The sequence below is a fragment of the Miniopterus schreibersii genome (genome assembly GCF_964146895.1).
Source record: "Miniopterus schreibersii genome assembly, chromosome: 12".
Classification (NCBI taxonomy): Eukaryota; Metazoa; Chordata; class Mammalia; order Chiroptera; family Miniopteridae; genus Miniopterus; species Miniopterus schreibersii.
This window is the reverse complement of record NC_138112.1, coordinates 32,884,619-32,907,600: the sequence shown is the minus strand read 5'-3', so window position 1 is coordinate 32,907,600 and position 22,982 is coordinate 32,884,619. Positions and strand designations below refer to the sequence as shown.

Below are 22,982 nucleotides of genomic sequence, written 5' to 3'. Positions count from 1 at the left end.
ATCTGTAAATACAAATTGAAAACTGAGAGTTGATAAGTATGCTATAAGAAATTACTCCTAATCCAAGCAGAGGCAGCAGAAATTCCTTAAAATGTGCTGAGTCCTTGCCCTACTAAATATTTGCCAGAAGCTCTAACAATGTACTTTCTTACTCTTTTTATGTTCATGTTCTCAGTGTAAGTCAAACAATAATAAGACCAACAAGATTCTCATTTGTTGCCATTACTTTAAAAAAAAAGTTCTCATTAATGGTTTTAGTCAAGAATGAGAATACAATAACATAGAAAACCTAGATTTATTTGTTAAGCTATTACAAAGACAAAACAGTATCATGTGAAGTAGTTTGAGGGCTTCATCCCAATTTCATGTGTTCTGTTACAGAAACTGAACTAAGGCTAGAAATTAAAAGCTATAACATAACCTAAAAGGCTATAACAGAGCAGACTGGTGAAACATGGTGAAAGGAGCAAAAGCTAGTCAGATGAAGCACTTGTGTTAGTATATGTGGCTGGGATGTTTCCAAAGAGGTTCCCTAGAGATGCCTGAATGAATTAATCCGGGTCCCAATTAGTAAAAAGATCTTTACCCCTGTGGAGAATGAGCAGAGGCCAGGATTCATCTGAGATCTTTGTCTTTCTCGGGTAAGGGTATCCTTAGGCTCTAAAGGGGTATATCTTAGATTCAGCCTCTCCCCCATCCAGTCTACCAACACCTAAGTGCCTGTGCATTTTCACCACATAGCTCTGCTAGCTTACAGAAGATGCATACACTGAAGGCAGGAATTATAGGCCTACTCAAGGGTTCCTAGACACAGAAAGTTCGGGGATAAATGATAAACTACAAACACCCTCTTGGTTAAGTTAATTCACCTTTGTTAATCAAGTTCATAGTTTCTTCTGCTGGTGAGAACTTGTTGTCTCAGTACAGTCTGTCTCAGGAAAGAACTGGTTCAGGTAAGTTTTGGAGAAGGAAAAATACTTTCATCAACACCCACTGCACAGTGGAAAAGGCACCAAGTTCTCTCCTACAGTTATGCGCAGAATCTGAAAAACAAAAGGTGTACAATGTTTGTAATAATAATAATAGCTGTTATTTATTAAATGCCTAATCGAGTGCCACCAGACTTAGATATTATTACATCTCAGTCTTTGCAACAATGCTGCCATCAAACCCTTCTTTCAGATGAGGAAATGGAGGATTAGAGAAGTTCTATGCCTTGTCCAAAGATTCAGAGCCAAGTACATGGTTGAGCTGTGATTCCACCATTCCGGTGCCCCTCCTTCCCCTCATCTCATGCCTTGAGAGGTCCTACGTTCGGTTACTTTGAAATTTTAATTGTTACATAAACACTCTAATTAATCCTGTTCATTCCTTAAAGGCAAATACAATTTTAAATTATTAAAATTTACAGATACTGTTTGGAATTTAGGTCAATTATCCAGATGAAGAACTTGCATAAACTTCTATGAATAAATGCCTCTCTGCTCCAACTGTAGCATAAAATGAACAGAAAACAAATCACCTCATTAGAAAGTCTGTGGCTATTTTACGGTTATTTCACCATAAAACTACATTACAGAGAATCCTAAGAATTCTCGCCAGGGAACTGCAGTGATGCCCCATTTGTGCAACCATCAGTGACAGACCAAATGAGTTTCTCATAATCCTTATTAATAGAGAGGTTAGTGTTCTCTGAATAGTCTATTTTTCAAGAAAATATGTGAAAGCCAGATGATCAAAAAACTCTGTTTTCCAGTTTCAATAAAAGATACAAAATAAGTATTACTGAGCTGAAAAACCAACATGCTATAAAGAACAAGACATAAGAGAAGACTTAAATTTGTACCCAGAGTTCCCATGAAATAAAATACTGAAGTACTGACATCTGAAACTACAAAGTCTGAACATTAAAGTTAACAGAGCTCCAGCGGTATGAATACAATTCTTTAGCTAACTGCAGAGAAGACACTGCCAATTTTAAACTGTATGGCTACCAATGACAGAAGTAAAGGTTGTAGAAATAAAAATCAAGTATTTAAAGAAAAAGAAGAACTCTAAGAAAACATTTTCTGATAGTTCAACTGGCAGCACCTGAGATGAAAGCAGAGGTCCACTATTACAATTCATGTTTAGTATCAGAAGCAAATTTATATTCATAATGGCAATAATTTGAAAGGTAAATGGAACTTGGAATAATGGATCTCACAACCTAATGAGATGCCTGACAATGGTAGAAGAGTCAAACCAAAACACATAAATCTTGCCATGCTATTACTACCTGCTTTAATAAAATGAAGGACCTGGATATAAGTAGCACCTCAAAGGCTGGAAGAAAGCTAGTATTCGAGAAAATGTTATCAGGTAAGCAGTAGGAGGACACTACAGAGGAGAAAGAGGGATAGTAATCTAACAATGTGAAAATCTTACAGCTTATATAGAAGGGTTGCTAAGATTATTAGTCTTAGCTCTGAATGATATGAACTAGTTACATGACCCTTAGTTATTATCTAACATACAGCTGAGACATTCAAGCTGGCACAGTATAACAGATTTCTCAGAGTAACATGCAGCAAATAGGCAGGGACAAACTGAAGGTGAAGCTCATGAGAAAATCAGATGAGAGAAAATTGGCAGTGAGCTCTTGAATCAGTCAGGAAAACCAGGTATGAAGCAACTGGGAAAATGATAGCTTTTGGACAACTATACAAGGACTCGTTATGGTTTGGCAAATCAGCCTGGAACAGTAAGGTGCCCAGGACTTTGGCCTGCCATTATTTTCAGAAGTAAAGAAATCAATGCAAGATTATGATTAAAGGCTTAAACTAAGTTTGGAATTACTTCTACTTCCTTTCTGATTTGAATAGCAGTGAGTTGCAGCAAATCTCTGCTTTGTTTTTTCTGATGAACAGGTTAAGGTTTCAAACATCACAAACAGAAAAAGGTGACTCAAGAGCAGACCAGGACATGATCTCAGGCTTTGCAGCTCCCACCTGAGCCAACCAGGGAGAGCTCCATTTCTGAATAAAGGACTAATGCCATTCTCCTCAGGTCACTGAAGACGGGTGTGTCTTATTCTTCCATGAACTCAGTGTCTGGCATGCATTAAATGCTCAGTAAATGTTAATCAACCTGAATATCACCATGTTTGCAGACATTGATTTCTTAGAGAAAAACACACACACATAATTTTCAATAATGTCAGAAATGGGTAACATTTTTACAAACTGCTCATTTTATAAAATCCACTTGAATTATGAAAATAAAAATTAAATTATTAGGCAAGATTTTCATGTTCAGTGACAAGGGAAAAATAAACTACTTACCCCAAAGCAGCATAAAATCATATTCAGTGATCAACATCTGCATCTTCAAATTGTCCAGCAACTGTGGGTGTAGTATCTACCTCCATCCCATCTGAAGAAAAAAATTAACCACTGAGCAATAGTCTACAGAGCCCTTTAGATAGGTAAAGGTTCAGCTTATATTTTGACCAGAAGGAAGCTAGTGCCCTCTGTTGGTAAGAGTTGCCATTTCTTTCTATACTGAAAATTCAAGGAACAAATTGAGAAAGAAAAATGCTACCTGTGGATTTAGGCCAAGGTAAAATGAGTTTAAACACTTAACATTTATTTTGTAAATTCTCAATCTCAACACTAACCTAATACTACCGTAGGAACTTGCAAAAGCAGTTAGCATCAACTGTTCACTCTTCACAGAACTGTGCTAGGGACTTCTGTGTGACTTTTTTTTAAGTATAAAGTCCTATCCTCACAGAGCTTATGACATAATTTAGAAGAAAAGACAAAGTAGAGCAAGATTCTTGTGTTTCCTGTATATCACACTTCATTTTTTCAAAAGGGGAGGAGGTTAGGACAAGAAAAGAAAAGCCCTCTGGAAAGAGCTGTCTACACCTCCTTTCACCACCTCCTCAGCTCCCATGTACCCCTCAGCTCCCATGCACCCCTCAGCTCTTCAGCCTACAACAGACTGGCTTCTGCCTGCTGCCCTTGGGCACTGTACCACCTGGACATCCAGCAGGGCACAAAAATGTAACATATATCTAAAATCAACTCATGGAAAATGCTTCTCTTTCCTGTCTTGCTAAAGGATACCTCTTACCTGCCCAGAAACCCTTACCACATCTCTAACATCTGTTGCTTCTATCCCAAATCTGTTAAGTTTTTTGACATTCAGTGTCATTACCTAATTTGGGCCACTACCTCTCATGTAATTTAAAACTAAAATTACTTAACAGGGTTCCTCTTCTTTCCTCTAGTATGTCCCGCTGCAATTAATTTTCCATAGCATAGCCAGAGAAACACTAATCAAACTAAAAATTTTCCATGGCTTCCCACTAACCTAAGCGTAAAGTTGAAATTCTTTTATTTTTTAAGTATATTTTTATTGATTTCAGAGAGAGGAAGGGAGAGAGAAATAGAAACATCAATGATGAAAGAGTCATTGATTGGCTGCTTCCTACACCCCCCCACTGGGGATAGAGCTCGCAACATGGCATGTGCTCTGACCAGGAATTGAACTGCAATCTTCTGGTTCATGGGTCAACTATCAACTACTGAAGCACACTGGCTGGGCAAAATTGAAATTCTTTAACACAGCTTTAAGTTCCTTTAAGATACAGCCGAGTTCACTATCTACTTTATCTGTTGCTATACTTACTCTCAAGAATTCCAGACATAAAACTCCTTTCAGTTCTCAAAGCTGAATGGTCTGTTGTACCTTAGCACATGGATGACCCCTTTACCTGCCTTCTCCCCAATCTGTATGCAATCCCTCTTCACCAGGGTCACTTTTATCCATCTTTCAGATTGTGGCTTAGATGTTAGTTATTCCATGAATCTTGATTCTCTCCCAGACTATCCAGGCTGGGTAAAGGGTCCAGTCTCTGAATCCAGTTACTTAAGCTTCCCTTTTATCTCAGTGCTGTACTACAATGTACTGTAACTGCCCAATAAGCTAACTTATTTTTCTCTTTTCTAAAACTGATACCAAGATAATCTCTCTTGGGCACTGCCATAGTCTCTACCTGGCACAGTAGCGCAATAAACACCTTTTAATATAAATAAGCACATGAAGCACTGAAATGCAACTAGTAGACATATGTGTGGTTAAATGGCAAAAAGACTGAAATTACTAAAACAGACCTCAGGTGTTCTCACCACACACATACACACCAAAAGGTAACTATGTATGGAGATGGAATTTAGCTTGACTACAGTAGTCACTTCACTATGTATGTATATCAAAACATCATATTATACATCTTAAATATATACAATTTTTAAGTTTCAAAAACAGAAATCAATTTTTTCAAAAAGAAAAGGTCAAACTAACTAAATTAATGACAAAAGAGTGCTATGAGTACTCAGGAGTTTAGAAGATGTGGAATGGTATAGGTTGAAGATGTTTTATATACAGGTAATCTTCAATAAGCTAATAAGGCTTAGGAATAAAAGTTAAAAAAAAATCTCACTTTAGCAAAGTGTTTGAGACCATAAAATCATTTGCTACAAAGCATTAAATAAGGAATTTTACAATTAAAAAACAAAAAAGCTTTCAATGATGAAAGGCTTTTTCGATGGTCAAGGGCACTCTCCAGTCAATCACTATAATAAAAAAGGTAACAGCTTGCATTCTTTCAGCTAAGAGTTTGGCAGAGCACCAGAAATCATCTGAGCCATCTCACCCTAAAGCCTACATTAGAGGATCACCAGCCAATGCATAAAATGGAGAGGAGACATAAGGAATAACACTGTGACCCAAAGCCTAAATTTTCCAAATTAAAATATCCCGGAACTTCAGGATCAATGTGCTGTGTGTATGGAGATATTGACCAAAGCACTATGAAACTTAAATGTACCAATAAAAAAAAGTTGGTAACTCTCTTTAAGAATATTTTGCATCACTAAAAATGAAAAGCATTAAAATTCTATAGCAACATAAATTATTAACATATATTAAATACATGTAAGATGCAAGAAGTGCTTATAACAGTGCCTGGTATATTATTTTTTGTATATTAGCTCATTTAATCCTCTCACCACTTATTAGCTTTGACATGAAACAAGTTATGTGACCTTTCTGTGCCTGAGTTTCTTCATCTGTAAAATGGGGATCATAATAGCATCTGCCAGAGGGTTCTTGGAAGGATTAAATGAGTAAATATTTGTCATGTGCTTAAATTAGGGGCTGGCACATAAGAGCACTATCTAAATGTTTTATTGAGGGTAACAGGAACAAGACTGGAGACATTTGGGGCAAAGACAGAGCTGTTTCCTCAGAGTCAGAGTGACAAGTTTGAACTTTATATGGTGAGTATCAGGCAACCACTTGAGCAGGTATCTTTATATAGGGGTGACATAGAGGGTTCTCAGAAGATTAATACGGCACAGTGAGCTGGAGGAAGGGATGATGGAAGCAAAAAATTTACTACTGTAAATCCAGTATGAGAAGAAAAGGGCCTAGGTTTGGAAGATAGCAAGAGTAATAGCAAGGAGATCTAAAAGTCACTTAAAAGAAAAATCCATGGAACTCAGTACTGGATTGAATAAGAGAATAAAATGGTAAAGGTTGAATCAAAAAATAATACTTCAGGAATCTAACTGAGTTAGGATACTTAGAAAAGGGAACCAGTTTAATAAGGAAAACATTTACAAAGAAGCTTACAAATATGAAACAATTAAAACATAAACATTTAAAACCACTTGTATAAGGTCCAGATGTTGGTCACAAAAAAGAACCAAAGTTTCCTGAATGCTGCCTAGCCCTTTAAATCAGTTGACTATCCTAGTTTTGCATATAATCATGTAGGAATTCATTTTAAAAATAAAAATGGCAGCATAATATGTGCACACACACACATACATACCCATAAGCAAACAACCAAAAAGACTGGAAAGAGATGCAACAGAAAATTAACAGATGTCTTCAATTAGAATTATACTTGATTTTTTACTTCTTCTTTTCCTGTGCCCACTTTTTTAAATAACTGACTGTGCACATAGACTATTTTTGTATTAGGGGAAAAAAAGTTTAAAAAATTCACACGAGAATTCCCATTCTATATAATTCTATATTTGCTTCCTACACTATAAGGAGTTAATTCTGAGATTTCTCTTAGTTTCCAAAAGAACCTATACATGTCTCCCCATAGATTACCTTTTTGCCTAAGTGAGTATCTAACTGTTCACACTGATGAGAATGAAGGATACTTACCTTCATAGTCTCTTATTGAATCTTCTGTCCGGACTCCAGCCATGTTATACTGGCTGCTCACAGACTGAGAAAGCATTCCTTCTAATCTCTCCAGTGTGGCCTGGCCTTCAGCTGTTAAATGGGATAATCCTTCTTCATAGGTGTAAAATGTAGGGATGTCTCCCTGCCCTTGTTCTAAACAAATCAAAAACTTTTAAGCTATTACAACACAATGGGGGGAAAAATGAATACTCAATAACACATTTACTGAAGATAAGGTACACTGAAAAAAGGCTTCCAGGAAAATACTTTTCAACATTCATTTAACACACACTTATAGGTTATTTGTTGAAGACAGAGATAAAGAAAAATGTCCCTACCCTCTAGGATAAGAAGGGATTCCAAGATAGTTAGTAAAAAGCAATTCCCAAAGAATTGAATGTCCAGAGACTAGAAGGAAAGGGGGGTATTCCTGAGGCTGCAGAGCCTTGTATTATTCCACGGTGGAAAATTTACTGATGAGTGCAAATTAATTTGCTAGTAATTGGTACTGGAGGTTTTTTCCTTATTAAAATACACGTTCATTTTTAAAAGATCAGAAATTCTGGAAAATACAAAAAGGATTTTTTTAAAAAAGAGAATCTCCAAAAATCTCAGCTAAGATGAAAATGTGTTTAGATATATAAAGGAAAATGCCAGAAATGAGTCTGTCTCAGGCCAAGAAGTGGATACTTATGGAGGAAAGTGTTTTAGAGAGCAAGACTGGTGCACAGGAGACCATGGGGAAAACAAAAGAGAACAGTAGGCACCTCAAGTTACAAGACTCCACCAACCTACTGACTGCATTCTGGTCTTAGGAAGGAAGGGGAAATACCCTTAAATAAACAAAGTCTGGTTCTGGGAAAAAGAAATAACTTTGGAAGTGAGCTGTCTAAAAGAATATGTTAAATAACAATGAAGATAAATCAGGTTTTAAGTGATAAAGGAAGAAGGCTTGTTCCCTGGTAGCAACTGCATTAACTCTCCTGATTACCCACTTTCCTATCTACCATTTTCTTTCCTTCCATTTATCTCTATCCATTTTTTCTCCACACCACCCCAATAATCTCTACTTTTTACCATCAAGCTTGGAAAGCCCAGAAATTTTTCCAATTTGGCTTACACACAAGTTGTGCTAGTCACTTTCATTATAATATAATACATTATATAGGTACTTAATAGAGATATAAAGATCTATAATTTCATCCCCTTAGTATAAATAATTGCTTAAAATGAAACACTTACACATAAACACTTTTAAAAAATTCAATTCACTAACCATGTGCTTCCACATCATATTCTTCTCCATCATAATCATCTGAATCTTCATCCTCAGGATCTGGATGCAAAGCTTGGCATTCACACATTGCAGTGAACATTGCCTCCACTGAAGGAAATTGAATTATAATTAATATTTCTTTTTGGCCAAGGTGCAACAAAAATTTAATTAAATAACCATCAGTGCAAATAAATTTAATGAGTAAACGAGAGGTATACTAGGGTCACAATATTCACAAAACCTGCCAAATTCCAAGGAGAATCAATCTTGAAAAGTGCTTCATGGCAATGAACAAGTCACAAAACAGTAAGAGTTCATTTCAAGATACTGAGATCTCTTCATGCGTGGTTGGATTTTCTGAGATAAAAGGTCAGAGAATCCTGGTCAGACTGCCAGTATCAAAGTGAAGCCCCTTATAACTAAAAGGGCTCTTCAGTTATCCCGACATCTTCCACTTTGGAACCGCCAAGACTCCTCTGCCCTCCATCTGGTGAGATTCAGTCATAAAATATGTTTCACCATTGTAAAAATAACCAGATTCCTCCATTCACAAAACACACAAAAGAACATGGTATCTACTATACATGCACAATCACTGATATTGATAGGTATCTGGTTCTCAATATTACAGATGCTAAAATGAAGAAAAAGCAGAAGAACGGAGGCAAAGAGGGTACAAGTAAAAGTGTGTGTCAGTGGGGAAGACCTGGTACACAAGGGAAAAGAATCAGTTCTATAGGACACTCACATGCTGACTTATCACTAGGCACAAATCTAAATTCAGCGATAGGTTCAACATCATCATCACTGTCTTCCTCTTCTTCATCAGCAACAGATTCTTTTGATTCTTCTAGAAAGGGGATAAAAATAACTTTTTAATTATGTTGTTTTGAAAAAAAGCCTAAAAGACTTTCTTAAAGGATGCTTATTGATGTATCTAAATGCTGAATTCAATTTTTACTTCATATTACAAAAGATGGTTATTTTAGAGCTAAAAAAAACTCTGGATAGCCTCTCTGGTCTAGTCACCCTGTACTTCACTAAGCCCAAGGGGTTCTAAACCCCCTCAGGGTCATGGTGGGGGTGAGGAAACTCAGTGAGGCTTCTAATAAATAGTTCCAATGCCACTTCCTCCTTTTATCTTTCACTCTGTAACAAAGGATAGAACAGCAGTTTATAAAGCACTGATGTATTCATCATCAACAACTTACAGATGAGAAACCAAGGCCATACAAATTAATTGACCCAAAAGATAAATTAACAAAGTCTGTAAGCAAGAAAAAATACAAATGTTCAATAAACAGAATATGTACATGCTGCTGGTGGATGTGGAAATTGCTACAACCACTCTGGAGATGCTATTACCCAGCAATTCCTGGTCTAAGTACATATTGTGCAAACAAGGAGACTGTATGTAAATGTTTATTAAAGTACTGTATGTACTAGTGAATATATAAAAAATACATGATCAAAAAAGGAAATAGATATTATAACCTGATATTATGTTTGCAGATAGCAGTTAAAAATGAACAAATGTGATTTATATCTATCAAAATATATACACCTGAAAGTAATACAAAATAATGTTGAATGTAAGCTGTAATTGAAAAATAAAATTTAAAAAATAATTTAAAAAGCCCTGGCCAGTATGGCTCAGTTGGAATATCGTCCTGTACACCAAAAGGTGGCGGGTTCAATTCCTGCTCAGGGCACATATGGGGGACAACTGATTGATGTTTCTCTCTCACACTGATGTTTCTCTCTCTTGCTTTCTCCCTTCCTTTCTCTAAAAATCAATAAAAAGCATATCCTCCAATGAGGAAAGAAATAATAAAAAAATATATGTAACTGAGTGAAAAAGGTAGTTGCAGAATATATATAACACCACTTACATTAAAACTTTAAACAAAAAACCAAATCATTATACTGCTTACAGGTCTATATTTAGTAAAAATCTAAAAGCATAGACAGGAAGAATACATGCCATCTTTAGGATAACGTATAACTCCAGAGACAGAGAGTAGGGAATGAAATGGGAAAGGACACAAAAAGGATTCCAACAGTATTGATGTACTTTTATTTATTTGAAAGACCAGAGTAATTATGGAAAATGTTATAATTTATGCTAGATATTGAATAATGAAAATTTTTTATTACTCTGTGCACTTTTCAATGTTTTAATTACTTCATAAGAAAAAAAAGTCAACAAAATACTTAAATAGACTCCCAAAACATTAAAACATGTTTAAAACTAATAATCTTCTCCATACAGATGAAGATAGTAGTGGCTGCTATTTACTACTATCCAAAGTGTAAATTGATATACATTCTGGAAAGCAATTTGACAATATATGTTAAGAGCTTTAAAAATGTTTATTACCTTTAATTCAACAATTCTACTCATAGGAATCAATTATAGGGAGATATCCACTAAATCTTTTTTTTATAGTTTTTTTTTTTTTTTTATAAGTCATACAAGCTCACTGTAGAATGAAAAAAATAGGTAAATAAAAAAGAAAAAAATTTTAAATGGCCACTATTAACAGTTTTAAATAACCGATTTTAAAGGACTTTTTCTGTCCTGTTTCTGTTATTATATTGTTAAATATAATACACATGTCCTCCATAAACAAGTTAAAACAATACAAAATATTGGAGAACTTTAAATAATTCTAAATAGTTGAATATACTATAGTACTACCAAACATTTCAATGCATTTTAAAAAACAAAATGAGCCCTGGCCGGTGTGGCTCGGTTCGTTGGAGCGTCGTCCAGTACACAGAACGGTGGTGGATTCCATTGACGGTTGGGACACATACCGGGGCTGCGGGTTCAATCCCCGGTCAGGGCGCGTGCAGGAGGCTGCCGATCGATGTTTCTTCTCACATCGATGTTTCTCTCTCTCTTTCTCTCTCTCCCTCCTCTCTCTAAAATAAATAAAAAGCATATCCTCAAGTGAGGAAAAAAACTGGTACCATACTGTAATTATTATTCTATAACTGAATGAACATCATTTTTTAACTTACATAAACAATACATGCTGTTAAAAAAAATAATTGAAAGAGTCTATCTAAAAGGACTCAAAGGAAAAAGTCCCTACAACCCTAGTTCTCTCCGTAGAAATAAGCACTATTAAGTTTCTTTTATACAGGGGTGGGCAAAAGTAGGTTTATAGTTGTAATACAAATATATACAATAAAAAATTAATAAATAGCTATACAAGAATAAACTCCATATTTCGCATACTCACAACTGTAAGCCTACTTTTGCCCACCCCTGTATCCTTAGGAATCTACCTTAGGGCAATAAATAGAAGTGTAATGTAGTATTTTTACAAAAAATTACCATGACCAACACTCATCATCTCATGCTAGAACACAGTAGTGGCTGCCACACTTTCAGTCTTTTTTCAACAATGGGAATGAATTTTTAGTTATTTTAAAAATAATCTAATGTCCTCAACATAAGCTGATGGTCCATTTTAAAGAGGTTTATGGAGGCTATGGTCTGCTAGCTCAGTTGGTTAGAGCACCAACCCAATAAGCCAAGGTTGTGGGTTTGATCCCCAGACAGGGCACATATAAGAATCAACCAATGAATGCATAAATAAGTGGAACAACAAATCGATGTTTCTCTCTCTCACTAAAATCCATCAATAAAGAAAAAATTTTAATTGACTACTTTAAAAAAATTAAAAAATAAAGAGGTTTATGGAGGTAAGCCAAAGAGAAAAAAAGTCTGGAGCTTAGAGAATCAGGACAAAAGGAATAAAATTTGGGAAAATAGGATCAAGCATGTGTAACTTAGGAGAAGAATGGAGTTCCAGAAAAAAAAGAACTGGAGAATCATTGAAATAAATGTAATCCAAGTAAGATAGAAAAGTCCTAATCCCATCAATTTCAAGAAAATACAGAGCAAATGTTTAAAATGTCTACACCAAGCCTACTGAATCCTTACTTCCTAGTTTGGGACTCCCAACATTTGCATTTTTAACAAGAGCCCCAGGTTTCTAATGTGCAGCCAGATTTAAGAACTAAAGACTACTACAGTCCCCTAATTTTTCTGGATGAAACTGGGGTGCAGAGAGATGAAAATGACCTGCCTACCAAGTTAATGAGCCTTCTTATTCAGTGTGCTTTTCTCTTTACCTAGTTTTATTCAAGCTAGATTTATTTGAACCCTACCTCTCTAACCTTATTTTTTTACCTTTGACCAATGACAATGCTCTACACTATTTATGGGCATTTCACATCGGCATTTGGAATTGACTGACAAGGATACCTCTAAGGTTTTCCATTTCTACAAATGAATAAATGAATGCCTTAAACTAAACATGATACATAATTCTCTTGGTTATGAAATCAAAGTTGCATTTACTTAGATAGAAAGTAAACTTTGTGTCCAATACCTCACTTGGAAGCCTTACTACAACCTAAGGTCAAAGGCTTTTCCTTTTCCTTACCCTTTCAAACTTGACCAGATTTTTATCTATCTTTGCACCCTCCCTTTCCAATGACAATGAAATCTTACAACAAAAATATTTTCAGATAGCTGAATCAGTCATTACCACTTAATGAGGCAGACATGCCAAAAGCCCTAAAAATTACTAAAAAATTGGTGTCACAATGAATATAAATGGTCATCTTGTATCTAAAATTATATTAAAACCCCAAATTGAAGGAGCAATAGCTCAATAGGCAAACTAATGGGATTGTCTCTTATACATTATTTCAAAGAAGAACAGCCCATTATTTAAAAGCAAAAGTTTACTAAAGGTATAACAAATGTCCTTCAATTCCAAAGTTCTGTACTTCCATAAAAAATGAACATATTAAACTAACACAATATACTGTATCAACTTCTCAGTTTTTATCTTGTGCCTAACTTGTTTCTCATTGAGAATTCTATTTTTTAAATTGATTTTTTTTTTAAGAAAGAGTGAGAAAGGGGGGGAGAGACAGAAACACGTCAATTTGTTGTTCCACTTATTTATGCATTCATTGGTTGCTTCTTGTATGTGCACTGACGAGAGATCAAACCAGCAACCTTGGCATATCGGGAAGACATGCTAGCCAACTGAGCTACCTGGGCTCATTTGGAATTCGTACAGCCCATAGTTTACAACCTAAAAATTTGATTTTTTAATCTTTCTTACTCCATCTTTCATCAACCTCACTAGATTTTTATGAATCTTGATAGTTATCTCCAACAGCAAAATTTGGGAATCTTGTATCCCATAGTCTCTCAGCCTTGACACTATTGACATTTGAACAGGATAATTCTTTGTTGTGGTAGGCTGTCCTTTGCGTTGTAGGATGTTTAGCAGCATCCCTGGCCTCTAACTACTAGATGCCAGTAGCACTCCTCCCCACTCCAGTCATGATAACCAAAATATCACTGCTAAGTATAGGGGGAGGGCAACATCATCCCCCATTGATAACAGGGCAACACAAAATAAATCAGGTTCTATCTTAAGCTCTTGGAAGCACAAAGTATACTGATCCAAGCTTGTAAGGGTGGCAAATATAAATGCCTTTACAAAGAGAAAGAAAATAAACAGTTAAACTCAAGATGAAAAATTAGAACTATAAATCCTTAATAATTGAACAATTCTAAGTACAAACACACAGAAAACAAAAGGCAGTGTCCAAATTATTTTACTGTGCTAAAATTTTGCTTAAGGAACTATTATCCATAATAGGCCAACAGCTTGAACATTACATTCATTATGATCACAGACTGCTTTTAAAAATACAATACGCTACCAAAGGTAGCTCAAGATTAAATTACGTAAGCCCTGGCCGGGTAGCTCAGCTGGTTAGAGCATTGTCCTGATACACCTAGGTTGCAGGTTTGATCCCCGGTCAAGGCATATACAAGGAGCAACCAATGAATGCATAAATAAGTAAAACAACAAATAGATATTTCTCTCTCTTCCCCCCCAAATCAATAAATAAAAATTAAAAATATAAGATTAAATTACCATACATACCTTCAAATTTGGCATTCACCATAACATATAAATGCTCTCGTGGATAGGCATTTAGATCTCTGGACACTGCATGCAAACTAATGGTAGGGTATTCCAGAGAGAATCCCAATCCAGAGCCATCTAACCAAGACAGGCGGCTGAAAAACATGTTTTAAGTAGATTATTTCAAGCAATTAAATCCTAACTTAACCTCCTGAAGTTTATAAAGGTTCGGCTTGGATACTTTTATGCATAATTATGAATCATTTCAAGCTTACTGTTTAGAAATATTCCTAAAATAAGAAAATTCAGCAGCAGAAATTGAATTTCTTTAAGACCAATTCTGTTATGGTCTTTTTTTCTCCAGCTAAAAATTCAGGTAAATAGGAAATGCAATTTTTCTTAATTCACATGTGTGTTCTGTGCCCCTTATGCTTGCTCTTATTTGGAAGGTCTTCAGGCACCTTCTTTGCTTTTGCAAATCCTCTTGTCCGGTTAAGTCCCAGCTCTTCCTTGAGACTTCCCTCTAATTACTCGAGTCCATAATGATTTCTTCTTTCTCTAAATTGCACTTATGCCTAGTAATCTACCACTTAGCATTTAACTTTATGATAATGAATCTGATATGTGCCCTGACCAAATGTAAGCTACATGACAGGAGAACTTATCATATTCTTTATTTAACATTCTTCAAAACCTCTAGGACAGTGCTCAGCATGTAAGTATGCAATAAATACTTGGAAATCACTCATTTCTCCACTAATCCTACATTAAATTATATACACATGGAATGGCTATAATCATACTTACCACAAGTTATTCACACCGAAAGACAGACTTTATGAAGACTTTTCATTTATTCTGCAGCTTTAAGAAAAAGCCACAGGTAAGCAAAGTCTAGTTTTAAGCAAGCTTGCAAGTGGTCAGCAAGTGGTCAAATGTGAATACTTTATTGGTGTAGAAAGGAAACATATCACCAAAATGAGTTTTGAGTTAGGGAGGGCTAATTTTCTGGTAATACTTCACCCATCTGGAACTGCACCACTTAGCAGGAAAAAGAGTAGCAAAAATGTCAAGACACAACAAAAGTTAATGCAATCCAGTGGTTACAAAGGGCTGGAGGGACTAGAGTGGTTACAAAGGGCTAGAGTGACTGCTAATAGGTGCTGATTTCTTTTTTTTCAATATATCTTTATTGATTTCAGAGAGAGGAAAGGAGAGGGAGAGAGAGAGAAACATCAATGATGACAGAGTCATCGATCAAGCCCACAACCCGGGCATGTGCCCTGACCGGGAATGGAACCCCGATCGCCTGGATCCCAGGTGGAAGCTCAACCGCTGAGCCACGCCCGGCCGGGCTAGGTGCTGATTTCTTTAGGGGGAAATGAAAATACTCTAAAACTGATTGTGGTGATGTTTACCCAACTCCGTATATAGACTAAAATCCACTAAATTGTACACTTTAAACGTAAAATGAAGAATTGTATGTTACATGAATTACAGTATCTCAATAAAGCTGTTGTTTTAAAAAGAAGTTAATACAATATAGCCCCTGTATCACTTTATTTTCCACATAATTTTAACAAGTCTGGTTGTCTAATCTGTAACCAAGCAAAAACAGATACAGTAAGAGAAGTTAGGACTCCCTTGGGCAGGAACAATGACAGAGCAGCAGTCAGCTCATTCATATTCAATGTAAGGGGAGGCTGAACTCACACTTCAATCCCCCTAAAGGAAATCAATGTCTAACAGCATAATACAAGTATATAACACATGATGACCCTTACTTATCAAAAACTAAGGCAGAATTAGATTGGGGTGAAAACTGTACAACTCTGTAAGTATACTAAAATGTAATGAATTGTACACTTAAAAAACAAAAGGAAAATAGATACTATCATTTGGAAAGATTTTCATTGAACATGCTTATTTAAAAAAGAAAACCTGGGAGGCTTAAATTGATCAGACTTAAGGAGCTTAAAGTGGGAAAAGCTCTAGAAATGATTTTTCAGAATAACTCATCCCATTAGTCCCAAGGAAATAGATTTTATTATTCTAATTATATTGTGCATGCTTTATGTGCCTTTCCTATCCACTGCTTTCGTCTCAATGTGGACATGAAATAGTGGTCATGTGTCACAGAAGTTATAGCCAGTCCCTTACTAAAGGAATTATTATTTTAAGCAAATAAACTCCTTTTTCCCACCTCAAAACTACCCTGACATTATCACAAGTCAAAGAGGAGTATTCCAAATTTGGGTGTCCAAAATTTCAACTAACCAGAGCCACAAAATTTTCTTTAATGACTCATTTAGGAGATGGAAAAATTGAAATACTATAAACAGACTCAGTAGCTACCAAATTATAGCCTTTACTTTTAAAAGCATATCATAATTGCTCTGTAGTTCCCTACTGCTGGCAAGACACAAATGCTGCCCCAACAAAGCATTTCCTACAGAGCTCTCATAATCTTATATATGGATATAGATTATATACTCTACAGAAGACAAGCAAGTTCCACTTAAAAGCAACATTTACTCTGTCATTAAGCTCTGATTTTTATTTATATTCTTTTTATATATTCTAGAAGAAATGTCCTCCAAAACCAAGAAATCTAACTATACCCAGTCCCAAAGAAACCATGAGTCACAAAAAAGAAAACCAAGAACTGAAAGCCAATAAGCATGCAGAGGAATGTTTTGCTAGTTTCCAGTGCTTTTTGGACAGCATGATCAGTGTCCTTTATTACTGGAATGGGGTGAAAAAACAGGACAGGAAGGTAAGAGAGGTCTTGAATTTGGGTTGGTTTAATTATTTGGTTTCACATTAACTTTGGATTAAGACATAAAATGCAATACTTCTAAGTTTAAATTACCTTCTGATTTTTTAAAATCCTCACCTGAGGATATGCTTATTGATTTTAAAGAGAGGAAGGGGGAGAGAGAGAAATATTGATGTGAGAGAGGAACATCAATTGGCTACCTTCTGTATATGCCCCAACTGGGGATTGAGCCTGCAACCTAGGTATGTGCCCTCACCTGCAACCTTTTGGTGTACAGGACCAACTGAGACACCCAGCCAGGGCAAAATTAACAATTTTTAATTTCATTACCTATTTTCTTTTACCTGTTTCAAATTACCTATTTTAAGTAACTCAAGCCTCTGTTCCCTTATTTGGATAAAAAGTCAACTTCCTATGAAAACTAAGCTTTGAAAATAAGCCTAAGAATTCTAAATCTCTCAATATATATCTGAGAAAATATTTTTACCTAAAACCAAATCAGACCCTGTCCCTCTTTGCCTAAAATCCTAAAACAGTTTCTGCAAAACCTAAGGGCCATGGCTCATGAACATGGCTACACACACAAATAAAATACACATACATACAAACATACATAGATCCTGGCACAATACTGTTTTCTCACCCTTGCCCCTCAGCATCCTATTTCTTCTAATTAGAACATTTCCCCTTATCACCATCTCATCCCCCTGCCTGTTAATACTCATTTGTCACATCCTCTAGGAAGCTTCCCAGTTTGATGAGAGCATGACTCTCTCAAGACTTGGAAATGCTAGGTAGGAAAGAATAAAAAGGGAAAAGAGACTAACGATGAGTAAAGAGGGATGAAAAGATGTCCAAGGTACTGGCAATGTTCTATTCTTAACCTGCACGGTGGATATACAGGTGTTAGTTTAATTATAATTCTTTAAACCATAGGTATATAGCTTACATTCTTTTTTGTATGTATATTTTACAAAAATATTTTCTTAAAGAGAGGTAAAAGATTTGTTAATAAAAAGTTGAAATAAAAAATTTTTTTAAACAGATAAGAATTTAGAAGGAGTTTGTACTTCCTGAGTGTGGTAACTGTATTGTGGTTACACCGGAGAATGTTCTTGTTCTTGGGAGGAAACACTAAAAAGTATTTACAAGTAAAGTAACAACATGTCTGCAAGTCTCAGCTCAAAAAAAGGAGATAAACATGGCAAAATGTTAACAACTGATAAACCTTTGTGAAAGGTCTATGGATATTAACTAACAAGATTTGCAAGTTTTCTTGAGGTCTGAAATTTTCAAAATGAAAAAACAAGTATAGAACCTTCCAAAAAGGGGGGCCATATTATTGAAAGGGCCAATATACTGAGAGAAAAAGAACTGTGTAAGCAATAGGAATATATCTGTGCTCCACTTTCCATCACTTATATCACTATCAATACCCAACAGATGCTTTTCAGATTTGACTTTGACTATTCCTCTCTCTTCTCAAGTCTCTTCTTCCATGGCCTTCCTCATAATGCAGATGTGTCCCCAAGGTTCTATCCTTGCCCCTCTGCTCTTCTGGGGGTCTAATCTATTCCCATGAGTATATGCTAACACTTACACTAATGATTTCCAAATCCCTCTCTTTAATACCACTCTCTGAAGACACACACGTTTCTATGTCTTACTAATCCCCGCTGTCCAAACCAAACTCATTGCCTGCAGCTCAGCCCAAACTTGTCTTGCCTTTCATCCATTCTTCCTAACTCAGTGACTGGCGAAAAGCCTAAACATTGTTCAATGTCTCCATTTCCCTCTAAACCAAAGGTGTTTACATTCTTTGTGTGTCCTCTTGCGGCAGGCAGAATTCTGGCCCCAGTGACCTTCATCCCTGGGAGTTAAGACTGTGAATATATTGTTACCTGGCAAATGGGAGTTTGTGGATGTAATTAAGGTTACTAATCAGATGACAACAAACATGGAGATTATTCTATACTATGCGTGTGGGTCACCTGTAATCACACCAGCTCTTAAAAGCTGAGAATTTCCTCTGGTCAAAATGAGTCAGAAGAGAATGTGTGAGATGTGAAGGGCAGTGAGGATTCAAGGTTTCACTGTTGGCCTGATGACTGATGAACGGAACCATTACGTCAAGGAAAACAGGGGACTCAGTTCTACAACCGCCAATATTGAGGATATGCCTGCCTGTGAAAGTACAAAGTGCTCCAGGTGGCCAAATAAAAGGGCTAATCCCTCTAGGAATGGAAATGGGGAGTCAGAAATGGGACATGGGACATGAAGAGTCAGGCCCCGCAGAATATGACCCCAGCCTGCGTGGGGCTGAAGGTGTTCCTCTGCCCACCCATCCCTGCAGAAAAAAATACAGCCCTTACCCGAACTTTCACAACGTTCCACAATCTGCTCTAACCCTGCACAACCTGCCCACGGCAACATCTCCCGCACCTGTTCATCGGAAAAGACAGGCAGGCACATCGATGACTCTCACTCAGGGTCTGAAAACTCAAAACCTTAAAACGAGACCGTGAGGGAAGGGCAACGCGCGCACCACGCCTCCGGTAAACAGGGGGGTCAAACGCATCATCAATGAGAAATCCACCTGAAGAAGAGAGAAAAGAAAGCTCCGGAGGGGAGAGTACAAGAACAATCGAGTCTGTCTCCCAGCGGAGGAGTCCCCCAGGCTACGCGGAGCCTGCTCCCCCTCCCAGAAGCCCCCGAGGCCGCGGTCTCGCCGCCGCTCCTTCGCACCAGGCGGCGCGCAGGGGTAGCGCCCGGGAACAAGGGACCCTACCTCTCAGCTATGTAAAGAGTGCCGGTGCCGAGGCCCTTCCCGTTCAGCACCGCCTCGGTATCGGGCTGCTGCTGCCGGAGCCCCTCAGCCGACCCGGGTGGCGGGAAACTTTTGAGGAAGCTCATCGCGGTAGTGAGGCCGAAACACAGACCAAAACGGAGCCGAAACACTGCAAATCCAGCTCCCCGCGGCCCGCTCCGGAAGCGATGGCAAGTACCCCGGAAGAGCAATTCTTCTGCACCGGAACTTGAGCACCACCCACCATAGAGACGAGACGCTCTAGAGCTAGCTCTCGGAGGCCTGAGAATACCTGGCCGTGAGCGTCACGGTGGCTGCCCTTCCCCTCTACCTCGCCATTTCTAAGGCTCCAGGCTTGGAATAACTGTGGGTTCTCTCCCACATCGTACTTCAGGGTCGGCACGGCACCCGTGTGAGAGAGGAAGCACAAGGAATTATAAATTCCTCTTTCTACAAAAAGGTAAACGGAGGCCTGAGACGTGGAGTCCATTGCCTGAGGATGCACGGGAAGTAGAGACCACACTGACCTAGAGGTCAGAGGTCTCCTCGTTGGCTTCAAGGCCCTCTCAACCTGAACCCGCCTACTCCCGGCTAGTTCACGTCTCAGCCGCCACGCCCCAGACATCAGCCTAGGTCCTGACACTGCCCTGGTGCAGGAGCCATGTGTCCCCACGTCTCTAGCAGGCAAACGAAGCCAAAGAGGTAATCAGCTCTGGTGAAGAGCTGGGTTCGTCTGTAAGGAGATGGGATGCTGACGGGAGAGAACCCACCAGATTTGGAACTCTGTATTTCTTCGTTAGGCCCTGAAGAGCAAAGTAGTAAGAGCAGTAAGAGCAATAAAAGCCTTAAGCGATGCCCGGCCGGGCGTGGCTCGGAGGTTGAGCATCAACGTAGGATGTGGGAGACCGCGGTTCGGTCCCGGTTGGGGCCCATCCCGGGGCTGTGGGCTTGACTCCCAGTCCGGGGCGTGCAGGAGGCGGCTGATCAATGACAACACTCTCATCATTGATGTTTCTATCTCTCCCTCTCTCTGAAATCAATAAAGATATACCTAAAACAACAACAACAACAAAAACCCTTAAGTGATAATAGTAGCTAAAGGTAGCCAAGTGTTTCGGCGCCAGGCGCTGTTCTAGGCGCGCTCTACCGGTATTATTATTTATTTCCTCTTTATGACAACCATATAAGAAAGTTGTTATTGATCCAGAGTTACAGAGCAGAAGCCTGCAGATTTCAATTCAAGAGCAAGAATTTAAGCCCTGGCCCTGTGCTCAGTTGGTTAGAGCCTTGTCCCATACGCCAACACTTATAGTATTTATTTATTTTATAGTATCCATTTTAATGGGTGTGAGGTGGTCTCTCATTTGATTTGGATTTCCCTAATGATTAACAATGTTAAGCATCTTTTCACTTGCTATGGCCATTTGTAGATCATTGGAGAAATGTCTGTTCCAGTCCTTTGCCTATTTTAAAACCAGATTGTTTTGTTTATTGTTGAGTTGTAGTTCTTTATATATTCTGGATATTGACCCCTTACTGAAACAACAATTTGCAAATATTTTCTCCCATTCCACGGATTGCCTTTTCAGAATTTTTTCATTTTGATGTAGTAAAATTTATCTATTTCTTTCTTTTGTTGCTCGTGCTTTTGGTGTTATATCCAAGGAATTATTACCAAATGCAATGTCATGAAGCCTTTTTTCTGTTTTCTTCTAAAGTTTTTGTAGTTTTAAGTCTTTGATTCATTTGAGTTAATTTTTGCATATGGTGTTAGGTAAGGGTCCAATGTCATTTTTTTGCATGTGGATATCTAGTTTTCCCAGTACCATTTGTTGAAAAGATTCTCTTTTTTCCCATTCAATGGCCTTGGTATCCTTGTCAAAAATTATTTGACTACATATGTGAGGGACAGTGCTTTTGACTACTATAGCTTTGTAGTAAGTTTTGAAATCAGGAAGTGTGAGTCCTCCAATTTTGTTTTTCAAGTGTGTTTTTGCTATTTAGATTTTCTTGAGATTCCATGTGAATATTAGGATTTATTTTTCTATTTCTGCAGAAAACACATTTTAGTGTTGACATTTTAACAATATTGTCATTGGATCCATGAACATGAGATTTCTTTCCATTTATTTGTGTTTTCTTTCATTACTTCCAGCAACACTTTATAGTTTTCAGTGTACAAAGCTTTATGTCTTTGGTTAAGTTTATTCTGAAGTAAAAAATCAGTTGTGTTTCTATGCATTAGCAGTGAATAACCTAAAAATGAAATTAAGAAAAAAAATCCATTTATAATACCATCAAAATAAACTACATAAGAATATATTTACTAAAAAATAACTACATAACATTCTTGAAAAAAATTAAAGAATACCTAAAATAAAAGGACATCTCATGTTCATTGATTGAAAGACTTACTATTGTTAAGAATCCAATATTCCCCCAAATGACCTACATATTAAATACAGTATCTATCAAAATCCAATTGCCTTTTTCACAGAAATTGGCAAAGTGAACCTAAAATTCATATGAAAATTCGAGGTACCCAGAATAGTCAAAATAATAGAAAAAATAATCTTTTTTCTGTTTTTAAAGAGCCAACTTGGAGAACTCAATTACTGATTTCAAAACTTACTACAAAGCTACAGTAATCAAGGCGTAGTACTGGCATAAAGATAGATGTATAGGCTAGTAGAATCAAATTCAGAGTCCAGAAATAAACCAATACGTCTCTGGTCAATTGAGTTTTTGTTACCAGTGAGACGATGAGAAGACCTCAGTTCTTGGCTTCTTGAGGGAAAGATTTCAATCAAGAGACAAAGTGTAGAAAGAAAGAAAGAATTTATTGACCGCAGCAAAAACATACTTAGGACAGTGAAACAAGGAAGAGTATAG

The 22,982-nt window shown here is 37.2% G+C and overlaps 1 protein-coding gene across 1 annotated transcript; it reads right to left on the bottom strand.

Moving 5' to 3' along the window:
• Nucleotides 1-276: 276 nt before the first annotated feature.
• On the bottom strand, nucleotides 277-20,286 carry CLNS1A (chloride nucleotide-sensitive channel 1A). The gene is made up of 7 exons (XM_081152890.1): nucleotides 20,073-20,286; nucleotides 14,524-14,660; nucleotides 9,279-9,380; nucleotides 8,531-8,638; nucleotides 7,234-7,407; nucleotides 3,324-3,414; nucleotides 277-1,043 (listed from the first exon to the last, which is right to left on the bottom strand). The coding sequence occupies exons 1-6, from the start codon at nucleotides 20,195-20,197 to the stop codon at nucleotides 3,347-3,349; spliced, it is 714 nt and encodes a 237-aa protein (XP_081009016.1). The 5' UTR covers nucleotides 20,198-20,286; the 3' UTR covers nucleotides 277-1,043; nucleotides 3,324-3,346.
• Between the last annotated feature and the right edge of the window lie 2,696 nt (nucleotides 20,287-22,982).